General features: G+C 38.2%; 1 protein-coding gene across 3 annotated transcripts in view; it reads right to left on the reverse strand.

Moving 5' to 3' along the window:
* The window catches only part of wu:fc17b08 (ligand-dependent corepressor), a 25,360-nt gene continuing 6,428 nt past the window's right edge, over window positions 1–18,932 (reverse strand). For 2 of the 3 annotated variants that reach the window (XM_031758747.2, XM_039621552.1), the window contains exons 2-7: window positions 16,839–16,904; window positions 15,406–15,485; window positions 14,958–15,090; window positions 14,223–14,543; window positions 14,004–14,100; window positions 1–6,378 (exon numbers count right to left, since the gene is read on the reverse strand). In XM_031758747.2, coding sequence (XP_031614607.1) covers window positions 1,809–6,378; window positions 14,004–14,100; window positions 14,223–14,543; window positions 14,958–15,090; window positions 15,406–15,485; window positions 16,839–16,904 — 5,267 coding nt within the window. In that variant the 3' untranslated portion in view covers window positions 1–1,808. Of the gene's footprint in view, window positions 6,379–6,597; window positions 12,629–14,003; window positions 14,101–14,222; window positions 14,544–14,957; window positions 15,091–15,405; window positions 15,486–16,838; window positions 16,905–18,932 lie in introns of those variants that run through there. The other variant, XM_039621553.1, reaches the window with a different exon arrangement.

Raw genomic sequence — 18,932 nt, forward strand, 5'->3', positions numbered from 1 at the left:
TAAAATTCAAACATCTTTATATCAACTCCAGCAAAAATACAAAGTTCTTAACATAAAGATGTATCATTCTTGGGATTACCACAAATAAAGCAGGTATTTCTTTCTAATATACAAAATGAAAATCTTTAAATAGCAACTGTAAAGAATAAACATGTTCAAGTCTGGTATTTGGTGGGCTGTTTTACATTTGCTAAATTCATTAGCCTAAATGGAGTTCTTAAATAACAATAAAAACATGGTAGAGCTGTTTTGCATTTACAGATGATTTATCCTCTTAAAGAAAATGATCATAATAATTATTATAATAATAAAACTGTGCTAAAATGGTATTTTTTCCTTTGACAATACACTAATGTAAGTTACTATGATGGAAGTAAAAGAACTTCACATTATGAGAACATCTAACTGTCAGTGAAAATAAAACAAAGAAATGGAAAAAAAGAGAACATAAAAAGTAAAACTGCCAACCACTTGAATGCACAACTCAGAAAGGGACTCAAGCAACCCCAAATATTTTAGATCCAGCTTGTGAAACACGAATAATGCAACAGTAACGGCCGAGAGGCAATTATTTTCATACATACTTACCAATTAAATACACAAACTGTTCAGGCCTTTGTTTGGAGGAATTTTGATGAATAAGCTAGAATTCCCAAATCATCTCCCATAGTTTTACAGTACAGCTTTTAGTAGGGGCATAAATATTAATGGGAGGTTTCATGGCTGCATTATGAAACGGTCTAAACATTAACAAGAATAACCACATGCAGAAGCAGGTAAAATACTCAAAAGTCACCAGAATGTGCAGGTAACACTGGGTGCAATTGTCAAAAGTGACCGTGGAGGTACATAGTGACGAAACCTACCTCAAACAACATTAAAAAAAAAAAAAAAAAGTTACAAACTTTTGTCATGACACATATATAACACGCATGTCTCTTAACAATTCAGATCTCAACATCTAATACAACTATAATAAGAATAATTTTATGTTAATGCTGTGGGACAATGGGCACAAAATAAATCTCAGGTGGGAGAGGAGTATGAAAATCTGAACGCCTTAATCAACGTGAGAATTTGCAGATGAAGTGTGAGGCACATACTGTGCGGAACGGAAACAGTTTGCACACACTGTGTGTAGCAAATTAATGCTGGCTGCCTCTCTGGGAACTGAAAGCTGTTACAAGCAGAGGACAGGAGATTTCACATTTAGCAACACATTCTATTACATTACACTTCATAAATAAGGCACCTGGTCACAGCAGTCACATATTCACACTGTTGTGATTTGAACACAGGCTGGAGATACAAACTGCCAACTTACATAGGAAGCTTAAACGCAGTGCATGCTATCATCTAAAACGATAATTATATACAAAAACAGCAAAGGAAAAAAAAGGGAACAAAAGGACTGTGAACAAATTCAAGCTCGACGCTTGTTCTCCTAACTCTGAAAACATTTGTTAGGCCGTTGTCATCTCCAGCCGTGTCAAGAGCGCTGAAACATAAAGCCAAACGGCAACTACAACTGCCAGACATCACGCAGGACTGCTTTTCAGTCCTAAAAACGCAAACCGAAATCTGAACAATACGTCACATTTGCATTTTCACACTGAACCATAAACAAATTCCAAAATGTGTTCCTTTCTCACATTTACCTACTGAAAAAGGTATTCTCTGAAGAGTTTGGTGAGTACACAAAATAGACTGGGTTTGGTCCTTCGGAGTATATTCCAGATAAAAGATAATAAAGAGGCAAATCCTCTAAATAAAGATGATCTCTCTCTCTCTGTCTCTCTGCATCAATCTTATTTTGAGAGTGATGTCCTTGTGCGCTTCGCTGGGGTGTCTGCAAGCTCCAGAGCCCTCTTGGTTGCCAGTTTTGTTGCACTGCGTGGACTTCTTTTTACCGGAGACTTTAAAGCTCCGCTTCTTGTCAGTGTAGGTTCATCAGTTTTCCTAACTGATCTGGGAGACGCATTCTGTGTTGTCGAGGACTTCGCGGCCCTCTTTGAAACATGACTGGGGCTCCCGCTCGCAGGGAGAGCTGCCTCCATTTTTCTCTGGGATCTTGTTAGCACCTGGTCAGGTGAGGTTGGCACCTTGACGTCCGTGCTCTGCTGTGGGGTTTCAGCAGCATTCTCTGCATCTTTGACCTCAGTAGGTGTACTCTGTGACGACTCCCTCGACTGGATTTTTGCAGAATTTGCTTCAGTGTGCCTTTTGTTGTCCGCTTTGCCTTTAGGTGTGTCGACGGGGTTATGGTCGGCTATTTTAGGAGACCCAAGTCTCTGAGAACATCTCTTAGGCAACTCTTTTTTACTTGTATCTCTTGAAGCTCTACCACTGCTCTGAGCCCTCACTGCTTTATATTTTACAGTTTGCTTCGTTTTTTTGTTAGCCAATATTTTTCGTCTCTCCATTTTTGCCGATGACTCCTTCATTCGTTTGCTGACAGGTAATGCTGATTTCCGTGCCTTAAGAGACTGCTTCAGATTTGACTTGGAGGACGACTTTGTGGTGGCAAGTCTTTTAATCTTGCGGGTTTTTAATATTTTTGATGCCTTTTTCAGTCTACTAGTAGTTTGCTGAACCTGCATCTTCTCTCTAATATTAGAATATTTCCTCAGGATCCTTGCGCTAGCTGGATTCTTTGATTTTCCAGAGGATTTCTGGGATTCACTTATCTGAGCAGAAGCTTTGGCAGAGGAGTACTTTGTCAAATTCTGAGAACTACTGGAGAGATCTCCTCTCTCTTTCCCTTTGACTGCATTTGCTTCTTGTTCCAGTGCTCTAGCAATCAGCTTCTGACTCCTGGGGTTGCTCTTTACAGGGGAGGCAATGGCGAACTTTTTCAAATGCTTCTTTAAGCGCTCTGCCTGTACACTTGGAAATACACCCTGAGACGTCCCTGCTGCACTTGATGAGTTGTGGAAGCACAGCTGACTTTCTGATGGAAGACGTGTGGTCACCTTCTTGACGATGACAAGAGATTTTGTTTCCGTTGATTCAAGGAACCAGCGACAAATGTTGGAGAGATTAAAACCTTTCATAAAAAGCATTTGGACTGGCGAGTATTTCTGATGCTCTGCAGATTTTGGTTTTCGTGCCCTGCGCTTACTTTTCCATATAGCTGCCTGCCGGTCTGCTTTGTTTTTGTATTTTGCTGCTGGCTGACCCTCCTTATCCATTTGCACCCAACCTTTTTGCATTTTATCATATTTAATATTCAGATTTGTTATTAGCTGTTGGCTTTCTTCTGTGGTCAAAGTCTCAAAGAATTTGTTAGTCGTTTGTTTCGGGGGCTCGTGCCTAGGAGTAATGATAGGGCCGTGTGAACTGTGGGACACGGATGCAACAGACCCAGAGGGGGACCTCACCTGAGCTTTAGTTATTCTTTCTGGCATTATTCTGACAGGAGAAGCTACATCATTTTGTCTTGTGGCTACAGTATAAGCACTAGTAGAGGGGGCAGGGATAAGTCTTTGTGATCTTAATGCTAATTTTTTGTTGTCCACTTGTGGCAACTGAGTAACAGACTGCAAGGCTATTTCAGCCTTACTGGTCTCATCACTCCTTAATGGCATTCTTCTTTCTGTTACAGATGAATCATTATCTTCTACAGACCCGTCTTCTAAAGCTGCTACATTTGGCTGCACATCAACATTGCTTGCTGTGTTCTTTTGAAGAACCCGTTTACTTCTTAATGGCATAATCTGTGTTTGCAATTCTGCCTTTACAGGACTTGATACCTCACCGCTAAGTTGCACTTTCTTACTGTCATCTGCTACAACCTTGGCAGATCTTAGTTTCTGCCTGGCCTGCAGTCTTTGCTCTTCAACATTCGTCTCCATTTCTTCAGATGGAGTCTCTACTGGTTCAGTATTTTCAGTGTTTAATTCCACAGTTTCGGTTACTGTGTTTGGTTGAGACAGTTCAGAGGTTGGAGGATCACATGACTCGTTTAGAGGAGATGCAGGAACAGCAAGTGGACAAGGAAGAGGGAGGGAAAGAAGCTGCTCAGGGGGTGCTTCTGGAGATGAAATGGGAGTGACAGGATTTGAAATGGAATTCGATACTGGAGTTTCAGGTGGCTTCTGGTTTGCAGATCTAAGCTGACGTTTGGGCTCAGTGTTTTGAGGATCATCGGTAGGCTGATCATCTTTTAGGACTGTCTTTTGTTTCTGGATTTGTTTAGGCTTTGAATTTGGGCTTGACTGTGTGTCAGAAGGGGGTTCCGTCACCTGCTCAATGACAGGAGCAGTCTCAATTGAGTCTTTAGGTATGCATGTTTCAGGTAACGGCTTCTTCATATTCTTTTCATTAGCGGTAGAGACAATAGTTACCTCAAAACTATTGTTGGATGCATTCTGACTCGATTTTGCAGCAGCTTTACAAGGTGACGTGGCGTTACCTGGTCTACGACGCAATTTTCTGTCAGAGGCAGATACGGGTCTTCCATTAACGTGACCCACTATCACCACTTCTGTCTGCTTCAGCGGCTTTGTTGCTGAAGGTTTGCTACCTTTTTTCCTACGCCAAGGTGGCAACTCCTTCAAGAGTGCGTCAAGTGACTTTGAGGACACATCATAGTCACTATCATTACCATTTTCTCTCTCTAAAGGCATAACACTTTCAACTGCTTCAGGTGTTTCGATTTCTGTCTCTTTCGTCATCATCTCCTCTACTGAACCTGTGGTATTAGCGCTATCTGTCCCTTCACAGTTCTCATTGTGTATTCGTGTCTCTAGCTGAAGTTCCTGAGGTTGCTCATCTGGCATTATTTCCTTTTTACCTTCGTCAACTTTATTCACGGGTAATGTGATGCTATTCTGCTGGGGAACGGGTTCACTACTGTGCAGTTTATCTGATGAAATCTGGGACTCTGGTTCTTCTATGGTATTTTTCTCTAATGGCTCGAGGGCTGTTTCTGCCACTGTCTCCTCTGTACTTTCATGCATTTCCTCTTGAGGCTCTGGTTCAGTTTCTTTTATTGCTTCATTTGTAGCGTGATCAACACTTTCGTCACTTCCTGTAGTCATCCCTACATCTGCAACTGCATCCTGTTCTACTTCTGTGTCCTTAACGGTTTCTTGGCTCTCTGTTGGGGTCCTTAATGGAGATGAAGGAGTAGACTGCCCCTTGCTCTGACACTGATCTGTCTGACTAGTTTCAACTATAATATCTACTCTACTGGCTGCTACCTCTATGATATCCTCTGTGCCTGGTATCACACTATCATCGGTCTCCTCTGTAGGCATTTGTTGATTTATTGTCTCCGTGCATGATCCAACAAAAGGCATATCCACAGGTGGCACACCTTCAGGCTTTGAAAGTATTTGCTTTGGAGTGACCAATGGTGTCAGCTTTGGCATTGGGTTAGGACAGTTACCCCTTCCAGCCAAAGTACGAACAGTTTTTAACTCCCAGATTTCATCTGGCCCCACCCACATATGTCCTCTGGTGCTTTTTCTGGCATTTCGGCGTGGTACCATGCTGTGCCGCGGCTCCTTAACACACTCTGTAATTGATTTGTCAATAAAAACAATGTCACAGTGGCCAAGATCAGGGTCAACTATTCCTTTAGATGGAGAGTCCTTGGTCCAATGATCAGAGGACGACCTGATGGTCTTCCTGGCCGTCCGCACAGAGTCTGAAGAACTGTTGACGGGAAACAGTTTTGCTGGTGTATCTTTGGGATGTCCAATAGTTACCCTCTGCCTAGCTTCAAGACCCTGATTATGTCTTTTCACAGAAGTGCTCAGTCTGGCAGTCTGAGTCTCTGTTCTGTTGGATGAATCAGAGTTCTGTCTCTCCTCCAAAGTGTCAGAGTGAGTAGAAACAGTGGGACTGAGCACACACAGCTTCTTACCAGCAGCATCATTAGAGGTCATAATTTTGATCTTAAGAGGTGCATGATCACCATGACGGTTGTTCTCTGCATCTACTGGATGAGCAATGGGGGTCACCGAAGCCTGGTTACTCCCTGACCCAGGGCTGCGAAGATCCGAAACAGTGCTAGGGGTTATAGACGACTTCAGCGGCACAGCATTTTCTGGAACATTTTTCATTGCACAACTGCCTGGGGCTTCTGGCTTGGAAGTGACTTCACTGGGAAACCTTATCTCAGGGTGTGACTTCTCAGGAGTCACTGCACTGGATTTTGCAGTGGAACAAGAAGTTCCCTTGACAGCAGAGGTACAGTTAGAGGCTTTATGTGTACTGGAGGATGCAAGTGCTTTGATCTCCGTCTGTAGAAAACCTATGGCATCTACTATCTGTCTCTGATGGTGGGGGCAGAGCTTGGCCATGAACTGTTCCAGAGTGGAGGTGGACTGCAGGTCTTTAGCCTTTGCGAGACGGCGGTCCGGAGACTCACTGGGAGGAAAAGAAGAAGAAAACATTAAATTCTCCATCAATCTGAAACAACACTGGTTCATTCTTTCGACTGATACGCGGTCGGCAGATAAGTGAGTTTTCATCTCTAGTAGTTAAAAAAAAAAACTGAAAACAGATTTGAAGAGGCGAGAATTTATGTTTGTGTGAAATAATACGAAAGTTTATCATTTTTTTATTGATATATATTTATTAGAAGAATAAGTGATACTTTTTAGAAGCAAATAATTTGTCCAGTGAACTTGACCAATTACAGTATTACAGCCATTACATTTTTTTGTTTTTTTACATTTTACATTAAGAAAAAAATAATCATACATGCACAAGACATTAAGTAATGGTAGCCCATTTGGTTAAACCATGTTGAAAACATATTACTTATAATACCAACTACATTAGGGGCAAAAATCAAATATATCAGATTTGTCAAGTTTATATGTCAAGTTTTGTTTTGGTTCTTTTTAAATGACAAATGCTCAAGTCGCCTTTCACAATATAAAACAAACCAATAAAAGAAAAATCAAACATGACTAAAGATATTAAAAAAACGTGTTACTCTAATACCAAAATTTTACTTATGCCAATGCAAATCAAAAAAAGTTACATTTATGTAATAGATCTATTACAAAATCCTGATACCTTACTACATTAAGAGCCTTTAAATCATAACATTATGCCAAAAATATATCTGCGACTATGAAACGTTTTTTTTCTTTGCTTAACAAAAAAAAGGTCTTTCTGAAGCTGCACTTTGGGTCTTTAAACAAGAAAACATAGGAACAAATGAAACCACGTCTGCATTCATGAGGTGATATGCTACAAAGTTATGCTGAAAAAAAAAGAACAAAAGTTTTGCAGCAGATTCTGCCAGGTAAAAAATGAACATGTCAGAAATAAATGTGAAGTTGTGCTAAATTATATTTTGTCTGAAAATAAACTATAAATCATATTTACACACAACTTTAGCTAATACTGCATTGCCAAGTAACATTGGACAACATCTTTTCACTTTGACGTCACAAACCTGAATTTTTCACGTCTTTTGTTCAAGTTGGAACAACTATTGCCACAGCAAGCTAAGGCTGCATAACAAATCAGGTTTGCTATGCCTGTCCTCTGTGTTAGAAGCTACATAAAAAGGAACAAAGTGAAATTTCATGGATCAAACAGGTTATTATATACTAGCAGTAAACTGCACTACATGCATGAGCAAGACAACATAATGGTGACTTTGTTTTTTTTAATGAATTTCAGCTTTATATCACAAAAGGTTATTGTATACAGTCTAAAATGAGGGTTTGAAGGCTATAATGAATGTTCAGCAAGCAAAAAGACTATTAGGACTTTTATTGGCTTATTCTTGAATCCCTGACATTCATTGTGTAGTAGTGTAATAGTCAAAGATGGAAAGGTGTACTGCAGGATTTTTGGCTCTAACCATGAAGCGATTTTTACAGCATGTCAAATATCTCAAAAGTAAATTTTAGAGCTTTAAAAATAAGTTTTAGAGATTAAAAAAATAACATTTGCTGTAACTAGAACCTGATGATTTTTTGCTTAGCTCGTCAACTTCACATCCCCTTCTGCAAAGTCTAAGCAGTAAAGTGGAGTACCTGAATAACTACTGGTAAGAGTTTAATCCCTGAGGGTTTTTCCACTCTGTTTCTTTGATCATTGCTACAACACCAAGTACTCTTTCTTCAAGTGAAGTAAACTAGCCAATCTAACAAGCACAAGCAAACCAAATTACATACCAGCTCACAATATTTCACAAGCAGAAAAATCTGGATGAGTAAACTCATTCACAATGTTTAAACAATAGCAGGATAAATAATCTCAAAATTACGATCTGCTACACAAGGGCATTTATAGCATCCTTAACCACTGAGCAGATTTTTAACTGGTTTAGAAATATTTTAGGTTCGAAGTGAAACTACTTCTTACACTGATTACTTGGCATTAAACACACTAACACCCCATTGTTTGTGTTCAATAAAACAACCCCAAAAGATAAACTGCACCATACAGAACAAAATCCCCAAATGACAAATATGATTTAGTCCAATCATGCAAAAATACACCCAGTGCCATTCATTTATATGCTATTAATGTGACATCAAAAAGATCTGTACAAATTTGTATGGATGAGGATACTCTGCAATCAGCTGAAGAGTCTCAACATTTAAGCTTGTAGAGCGACTTCAGTCCTCACATGCAAAACCTTGCCCATAATAAAGTAGTACAGTCTTGTTCCACAGCTATCTCTTATAACAGTTAGATAAACCTTTTAAGATATATACACACAGGCCTATTATTATTTTAAGTAGCGTTGAGTTTAATTAAAGCTGTTTACATTCTCAATTTAAGTGTTAACGTTACCTTTTAATAAAAAAAAAAAAGCTTAATAAATACTAAATCGACAATATAATAAAATTTGGAAAGTATGTAAGACGAAGTAGGTTCTAACCCCATTTTAGCAACATAGTTCCTTCAATGCAGGGGAAATGTATCATGTCACGACCAGAATAAGTTCCCTAAAATGCTTCATACCCACACATAGGGGGAAAAAAAAGTATAGACAGAAATATTTACATATAGTTTAACTTTTATACTTACATCAATATGATTACAACTCTGCTTTAAATCATTTGCCTTTACACAAAGAAATTTACAGTATTGTGTTGTGTGCATGAGATTGCTACATAAAACAGCTTTGAGAACAGTGATAGTGGTGATATTGGCTTTCCAGATGAGGTAGTCAACCACTGGATTTTTTTACAACAGAATGTAAGAAGCAATCAATAAATTATCAATAAACCCAAAAGCGCTTGTATGACTTTAGTATATCAACTGAAATGCATTAGACAATAAAGTTTTATATTTTGGCAATGCCGGAGGATTGTCAGTGCAAAAATAATTTTATTACTGAAATCAAATCAGTGATTAGATTTTACTCGTATATGTACATCTGTAATTGAAGTAACTACTGGGTATTATTTTGTAAACCATGGCAGGCGATTCAAATGTATTATATGTTTGTTTTTTTAAATCTGGGGTTAATATCCTTACACCATAAAAACATTTATTAAATAATAGCTAAAGGTGGAGAATAAACAACAGAGGGTTACTATATATTATACTATATTATAATTATAGTTACAGTAAAGTTGTTACAGTGGTATAAATACAAGTGTGCAAGTCCCTGAACTACATCTGTGTAGTGTAAGTTTATGTAATATGACAGCAAATATGATTAAAACTCTGTAAATCTTTAAAAACAAAACACAAACAAAGACTCGTTACCAAAATTTGCTAGACCTGTATGGAAACCTGACAGAAATAATGGGTCATGAGCCCAAAATGTTTAGCATCCTGAGCTGTAATCAATAATGCACAATGAGGTGTCCTGATCAAACTAATGGACAAGGCTGGGTCAAAAACCAGGCAAAAATTCAATGAAAATAGCAACATGAAAAAGGCATTCTGTAGAGGTTTTTAAATGCAGCCCTTTCTGCATGGTAACAGCACCGTAATTAAATATTTGTTATTTTTAATGAAATGGCATCAGCGTGAATTTTAGTGAAGCAGCTAACAGCTAAGGAACCTCTCTCTACTGTCAACCCGCTCAGTTTCAAGAAAAGAAAATTGCTGGTGGTTGTAGTTTTGTTTTTCTCCAAATATAAACACATTTTTGGTACAGTAGTCAACTTCACACCATCATCTAATCAATTAAAAAAAACAACAAAAAACCCCACACCTCCCAGTATGTGTGCACTCGTGCAAATGTACAATCTATTGACAGAAGCCATGACGGTAACAAAAAAAAAAAAAAAAAAAAAAAAGCCTATCCTAACGTTTTACATTCAATAAATGAATACAGCCAATCAATGTATTTTTTCATTGAATTTTTGCCATGGCAACTTGAAAAACAGAATGAGAATGGACTGAGGCATGGTTGTAACCAGATTAGCCAATCTGGATTGTTTACAACTGTTAACAAGTTACAGTTATCATCCTCACTATAGAATGACAAAAAATATATATTCTTTTATTATCTGCCATAGGTGTATGTGTATATTGTATGTATGCATGCCTCTGCAGTATTTTTATGACAAAAGAAAGCAGAAAGTTTTGTATCACATCTCACAGTAGAATACCTGAAGTTTGAAGAAGGACAAAAAAAAAAAAAAATCAACCAACCCCCCCTCCCCAAAAGAAATCACACAGAAATGTAATGCTCTGCAGGATTGCACTGAAATACTACAGATTACTGAAAATAAGGTTATTAAGACGAGAGAAGGACACACACTCATCAGTATGACATCCTGAATGTTACCATTAAAAAGGCTTATTTGGGTATTCAATCCTTTACTGTTGCAGGTGATTTCTGAGGCAATGATTTAGCTGAGGTATGTAGCTGAGGTATAACTGTTTGTGTAGATGTGTGTGTAGTAATGCATTATTTTAACATAACCTGAGTGTATAGAAGGCAACGGAAACTATTGCCAATCATATAGCAGAGTAAAATGTACAGAACTAAGTAAAAGTAGTGGAAAAAAAACCCACTGTGCTTGTGAGGATTTTTTTTAAAGGAAGATAAAGTCCAGAATGATATTACGCTATATTCCATATCTTATACATTTATATAAATAATAGGTTAGTATGCGGCCATACTTCCCGCTGTCTGTTTCCAATGGTATCTGTAAACTTTGAGACTTTTAGAGTCGTTCCATGCATTAATTTACTTCATATGTTTTCACCCAAACTACAGGCTCTGCATACTTGGAAATATTTCATTTGAACATGACCAATATTAAGAGAGAACACTATGGGGCGCCACATCGTTGTACAAGCTTCAGTTTGGCTCTGTAAAGAACAGAGCGAGGAGTGAATTTTTAAAGCCTAATTTGAATCAATAACTAAAACTTAATTACCAGCATGCTATTGTATTTCAATAATTCTAAAATAAAAAGCATGCCCTCCAAGCCACAACATACACTACTGGGAGACACTTGTGTGTTTACGCCCTATACAAACATTTTTAATGTAATAAGTGCTAAATTTAGTGATAAAAATTAAATAAGTTAATAATAAATAGAACTATTAGAGATGCAACAAAGACGGGTATTGCCACAGTCTGGCAAACACAATGATTAAAAAGTACACCGTAGTTAGTATGTTATGGATGCGTCACTCGTTTGATAAGAGGCTGCCGTCACGGAAATCAGTCCCATTCTCTTCAGAAGCACTCTCTTTTTTGTCATAAAGACTGTGCTGGGAATTTTGGAGATCCTTTTGTTTGGGGGACAGTGAAACGCTGGGTTCTTCCACCTGGCTCATCAGCTTTATTTTCTTTTTGGGGGGATTTTTTAAGGTCCCCAGACGTTCTTTAACTTTGTATTCCAGGGTGCTGTGTGGGATGCCATAAATCGATTGCGCTTTAGAAACACTCATTTTGCCACCCATCACCACCACAATGGCCTCTTCTAGCAGCTCTGTGTTGTACTGTCGATATCGCCCTCGCTTCTTCCTAGGCTGCTTGTTACTTAGGTCTGACTCCGAATCCATTGGGTAGTTCCCCCCCAAAGCTTGGCAGTCAGAGGAAAAGCTCCAGTATTCCTTCTCCGAACCTGAGCTATTTAAACCTCTGTTGCTGCTGCTGCTGGTGGTTTTCTGGATCTGCCTGGGTAGAATGGAACAAAGCTTCTTTCCCAGGCCATTCTCATAAAGTGAACCTGAATATTCAGTGGACACGGAGTCCCATGCCGAATCTGTTCCTGTAGCCAAAACTCGGACCTGGGGAATCTTTAGGTCAAAGGACGGAGAATGAGACAGAGAAAGGTTTTGGTCTCTGGAGGCCTCCTGGAGGTTTGCTTTCTCACAGGCAAGTGACTTTGTCAAAAGTCCAGCAGCTTCCAACAACCTGGGTATATCTTTAAGGTGCTCACTAGCTTCATTTCTGGTTTTGAGCTTCAGCAGGGCTCCCAAATGAGTTTTGGAATTCCAGGAACCGGAGGCATTTCTGAAAACGTCATTGGGGCTGCAGTTTTGGTTATGGCTGAGGGGTGACTCTGGGTCGCTTTCCAGATCGGGTTCCTCTTTGATGCGCAGTGAGTATGCAAGAGACGAAGAAGGCTTATAACAGGTGGAGTGGCCGAAATTATCCCTCCTCCTCCCATCCTGTAGGCTCCTCATAAACAGCCCGACATGCCCGTCCGCTCTCAAGGATCGCCTGATTGGATGGAAGGAAATTGGGTGTAAGCAGAGCTTGCACAGTGCCCTTTTCTCTTTACTAAGGGAGGATGGGGTGGGGAGGGGAAGATGTTGGCCACTCCTTTATTATATGACCTTGCTTTGGTAACATCACTCGAACAACCTACTGTGTAAATGTGTGTGTGGCTTTTGAAAAACAAAAAAACAAAACAAAACAAAACCCAAAAAAAGACTCAAGTTAAACTTTTTTTTTTAAATTTGCTGTTTTGTTGTTTTTCTTTATTTTTGCATAAAACATAGGGGAAAAAAAGAAAAAAGGAAAGGGCAAAGAAACAACGAAAATAAAAAACAAAGAAGATGCATTTAGTAAAATACACTGAAGACTTGGCATTTCTGTGACTCAAAAAGCTTGCCCAGGAGAATGGACTATTTGTAACTGCAGTAAGGGAGTCTGCATGTAGATGTAGATGCAGGGTGCAAGATCTATGCCGTACAAAGTAACTAATGCACAAAAAACTCTTGACAGTCTATGCGTGACGTTACCACTGAACAAGCACAGCAATAAAAGAGTAAGCCAGCAAAGGGTACTTGCAATCTATCAAACTCAAGCTCTAAGTTACAAAAAACAAAACAACTGCAAATTACTATTCTTAATTATTCAATTAAAGTTATATTGTTTCCCTCCCCCCAAAAAAAGAAATCAGTTGCAGAGCTGTCAGCGGCTTCCAGAGCCTGACACTGCTGGGGTGCAAAAAAACAAAAAGGGGGAGGGTGGGGTCCTTCTAGGACATTATTCCTTTGATTTGGATTTTCACAATTTAATACATCTTAAATGGAAGATAGAGTAAGCCGAATCCAAGGATATGTATCAAGTTAATGTACAATATTAAAACAACTCATGTTATAGGCGCTCAGGCAATGCCATAGATAATTATTAAATATTTAAATAACTGATCAATCATTCTCATTTTACTTGACAGAAAGAATTAAGTCCCTGAAATTCTTCTTTAGTTCATCAGAGGGACTTTCCCCTATAAATACTGTTCAGTATAACCTATAATATTCAGTCCGCATTATCTTTTATTCTGAAAAAAATAAAAACAAACAAAAAACCCCAAAACACTTTCATGTGGGTTTACGCATTATGCAATCTGCTACAGCGGTTTATCACTGTATATAGATGCAAGAATATCAGCAATGCTTCGAGTCATGTAGTGAACTACATTTACCATAAGGCCTGCCTGTATCTTGCCAGAAATTAATTAAAGAGAACCAAAAAAGTCAAGCTAGTAAATTACTTCTAAACCACATTTACTCACTACTAGTACTACCGCTGCTGATAAAAAGGGACCCGGCTTAGTACAGCAGAAAAGAGAGAAAGAAACTGTTCTTACCCCTTCAGCATGGTTGTGGCCGGAGAAAGGCAGGGACTATTGGCAGGCAGGCTGCTGCTATAGCTTTTCTTTTTGATAGATAAATCAAGAACTCCATCTAATTTTAAAAAAGGAAAGAAAAGAAATGTAGGTTCAATGTTAAGTTCTGATCACAATCCAGCCAGTGCACCAGCTCAGTAATGAATAAACTACACCTGTGGTAGATGTGTTTCACACTACCTTGCTCACTGGGCTCAGCCATGGGCTTCTTGATGGTGAGGTCAAGAGGTGCATCCTGATCAGCCATTAGAAGCTTGCTTAGGACGGGGTTCTGGTTGTGTGCTGGCCCAGCCAGTGTGGCAGCAGGACTTGTAGCAGGAGGAGCTCCTGAGAGCAAAGGTGGGGTCGACAGGCTTTGGTCAGAGTGAGGCTGGGAATCTGAGCAACTGACCTGAGGGGAGATGGTTTTTGAGGTATATTCAGCAGCAAACTGTCTGATCATTTTCTGAAGAATCTCTCGAGCCACTACTGGAATTTGTGGGTCTGAGAAATTTGGCACATCTAGGACGAAAAACAGAGATAAATACTTTTCAGTCAGCATTCCTTTAATAAGTCATCAGTCATGGTTAATGAACACGCAACAAACATCCAAACTATGTTCTAAGAATACTGTAACAGTAAGGATAAAACCTCTTATTTATAGCCTTGAAATAAAAAAAATAAAATAAAATAAATAACAATATTTTTTTTTTTTTTTTTTTTTTTAAAACAGACGTTATAAACTAAGAGCAGAAGCAGTGTGAGTGAAAACAAACACACACACACACACATGATTCACATTCACAGAAAAGCCTATTAAGGGATGGATGATGTGCACCACTGTGTTTGCAGGCAAGTTCCTTGTGTTATGCTTTTGGTGTAATAACAATGAAAAACACTGATTTACCCACTCAGAACTAAACCTCTGAGACTCACCTTTTCTGCAGAGGACTGCATTGAGAAATTCCTCCGCCTGTTTCTCTAGTCTGTGGATTGTGATTTGATCTTTAACCAGTAGAGGTTTCGATGTATCTTCCAGCCCCTTGTTGTTTAAGCCAATTAAATGTTCCTGTCAAATTGGAAAACTGTTAAATTGAAGACCTTCAGCCATTCAACAGGATTCATATAAAGACATTTTTTATCCTTCAGAAGAGTGTTTACATCAAATTAATTAGCCCAACAACTGTAGGGAAACATGATGGATTACAGATGTGACTAAAACTAAACCAGCCATAGCAGACTGCTAACGTTTATCCATCATCTAAGCCAGAGTTTGAAAGAATAAAGGCAACAGATTTAAGTCTGCGTTTAGGTTTCCGAACTATGAAAATCTGGAAATCAAAACGTAAAAGGAAGAAAGAAAGAAAGAAAACAGAACTCTTACTTTGACTTTGTCTCTTCTCAGACAGCAAAAGGGACAGTTTTCATCAAATGACCAATCAGACACTGCAACAGGCTCAAAGTCTGCAGGAAAAAAAAAATCAATAAAAAAAAAAACAAAGACAAGCAATACAACATGACAAAAATCATGGTTCTTTCACTTTTCTAACCAACTAAGCAATATATTATTACCAAGTCAACATTGGACAATATTTGTTTAAAATCCCCCCACCCCAAAATTTTTTTTATAAATATCTGCAGCGAATAACACTGGTTTGGGGTCTTAAGCTTAACAACCATAAGCACAACCATAATTTAACAAAAGCATATACTAAAAAACTCTAAATTATACATACAGGTTAAAGACAACAAAACGCCAGAGGGCTCGAGATAGGGCAAAATAGCAAGTGCGAGGACGGACAACATGCAACAATGTACAGTCACAGGTTGGGTAACAAGCTACAAGAAAACTGGGCATGTGCAAACGGCTCAGTCACAACTGCCACTAGTGTTCGTCTCTCCTACTCAACTAAGTAGACGAAAACAGGGGAGTGGCTGTGGCAGGAAAGTAATGCCATGACGTTGTTGGTTTTTTTTTCTTTTTCAAAGAAAGAACAATGCCAAAAGGGGAAATTAAATTTGCAATAAAAAAAGTGTCAGATGCTAAGGTTGAGCTTACATATGTGTGTTAAATATAATCCAAAAAACCGAATACTTACCCAGTGGGAAAAAAAATATCACAATATTTGGGTTCTGCTCTACCAATGCAATCTAATTTTAAACAAAAATAACTTAAATACCTACCCGCACATTAAAAAATATAACATTCTGTTTTGCCTGTTGGTATTATTAACAACATTCAGTGATCATTTTCTTTATCATTTACTTTGAGTAAAGTGCTTCATTAGAAATAGTTCTTTTCAAAATTACAATGTTCCATTTTCATGTTTAAATCTCACATTCATTTGTGCACAACCCAAAAACAAAGCTCCAAACAGAACTGCGTGAATAAAATGAAGTAGTGGGCCATAATGAATATGTGCTGATTTGCTTTAGTGAGACTGACAAAAATCAGGAACTCATTTAATCAGTTCAGTTGAATTTTCAGCAGCATCTGCTACTGCATAATGTCTGCACACTACACAACCCAAATAATGCTTATTATTGTCTCACTAACGTCATACATTGTAGAAATGTCTATAGGGCACTGGAGACTTTTACACTGGCCACATGCCATCCAAAACACATACTTTGTAAAGACATAAGCCATCTTTTTTTTTTCCCCCTGCAGGCAGTGACAGCGTCTCGTTTTTAGTGAATGTGTACCAGATGGTACAATGCAGTAGCAGTGTCATAATAAGAAGACAACAGATTACACTGAAAACACAAAACTGTCATTCATACACTCGTATGATTATGGTCACTAAAGACACTTACCCTTAAATAATTTCAGGTCCTCTACCAGCGCTGAACCAAAAAGACCTTCGAGAATGCTCTCAAAACCTGAAGAAACACATTGAGTTCAATAAATATATTTGTTATCAGCAGTAATAACATGACGTGTGTACAAGTTCACTCACAGTAAAGAGTTTGTGCTGAAGTCAAAAACATAGGAAGTTCAAAATGAGTCTTAACATGATGCAAAAAGGTAAGTTTACCTAAAAATAATAACAACAATAATAATAATAATAATAATGATAATAAAGTTTGAACCCATTTAATTCATTTATGAGCCAGTGTTGATTTTATTTGTAGCTAATGCTGATACAATTGTGATTTTGTTGTTTTTTCTTTGTTTGGATTTTTTGTCAGTCTCTGTTTGTGTCAAAAATTAAAAATGAAATTTAAAAAAAGAAAAGTATATTGCGATAAAATAGACAAATATTAGCAACTGCCATTGACTGATGTTATTTTATGTGAAAGTAGTCTACTGGCGCTCAGCAAGCAAAATTTCACATATGAATAAAATGGATAAATCAAATTAACAAATGAAGTGTGTCCTAATGAGATGTTATGTTTCTGCCGAATAATAAATGCCTTGATTTTGCCTTTCTTTTCTTTTTTTAACTTGACAACTGCTCCGTTTTACTCTCTTCTAACACACATCCGCTTGCCTCGCAGGTTTTTACTTCAACAGTAAATACAAGCCCTCCATCCTGTTGCCAAGCAACTAAGGCACCTACAGAGTTGAGAATGACTGTATGGTGTTAACATCAAAAAGAAACAGCCAGTAACAAGATTGCCAAGTAATTCTGTCAAAGTACCCTATAGATTGATGGAGATCATAAATTCAACCAAAAACAAATCTTCACAGTCCTCTAAATGACTGTTTACAGTTCAGGGACTTGGTGGGATACAGCTATCTATGTTGTATAGACTGTTTCTGAGAACTAATGTGTTATGCTACATAAATCATAAGAGAGCACTAACACAATATGAAATGTCTTCTTACTGCTGCAGGGTCAGATTAACCAATCCAAAACCACTACATGCGTTAAATCAACCACTAAAGAGGTCACACAGAACATCTGTCAGCTGAACTGGATTTTAAATGAGAGTGCACCATTCCAAATGTGCCAGCCACTTTAAGGCCAAAAGTACTGACTCAAACCACTGTGACAAAAACATACATCACATAACACATTGCTACAAAAACATAAATCGGTACCACTGAAAGCCTAAAAATTATTATGCCTGCATGAAATGAGCATCAATCAAGTTACATCGGCCAAATGAATTAAACTGATCTGACAACACATCATAGCAAAAACCTACTAACACTTCATCTTCACACATGAGCAGAGAAATTGGTGATAAAATTATCAGCCCTTACCATCCACTCTCTTCCAAATCTCACAGTGAATTGAATAAAAGCTGTCATCTGTTAAAATGCCTTACACTGCTTCCCTACAAATAACCCACCCACTTTTCAGCAGAGCCAAACATAAAGAGAGGGGAGGATGAAGTAGTGAAGCAAAGCGTTGCCTATAGCTGCAGCATGATTCTGTTTCTGGGTTAGTGCACAGGACTTCAGCTGAAGCTATCCAATCCTATTTCTGAAATATTTCAGAGGCACGAGGAGAAAAGTAGGTCATCCACTTTCGTTTGACAGTGCAGCATGATGACATCAAACTACTTTTTAGGAATACTGTTTAGGGTATTTAAAAATGTGTCACACTCTAAACTATGACTTTGGGGCAATATTATACTGTTATAGTAGCAAAGCAAACCAGTACAGTGGCTGATGAAAACACACCCACCCGCAAGCTTCTTTAAAACCAAACCATTTTGGGACCGGCAAGGCAACGTGAGAAGAGCAGGGATAAAATATTGATAAGAGTGCAGAATTGTCATGCAAGCCCTAAAAAAAATAAATGAGCTTCAAAAAATTCAAAAAACACACACAAAAAAAAGGCTCCAGTTAAAATGCCTAATAAGCAGCAGGAAAACACCAACAAACCAATGTCTTGTGTAGCCACAGTTAAACTTACCAACATGCAAAAAAACAAAACAAAACAAAACAAAACAAAA

The sequence above is a fragment of the Oreochromis aureus genome, linkage group 13, assembly GCF_013358895.1.
Source record: "Oreochromis aureus strain Israel breed Guangdong linkage group 13, ZZ_aureus, whole genome shotgun sequence".
Classification (NCBI taxonomy): Eukaryota; Metazoa; Chordata; class Actinopteri; order Cichliformes; family Cichlidae; genus Oreochromis; species Oreochromis aureus.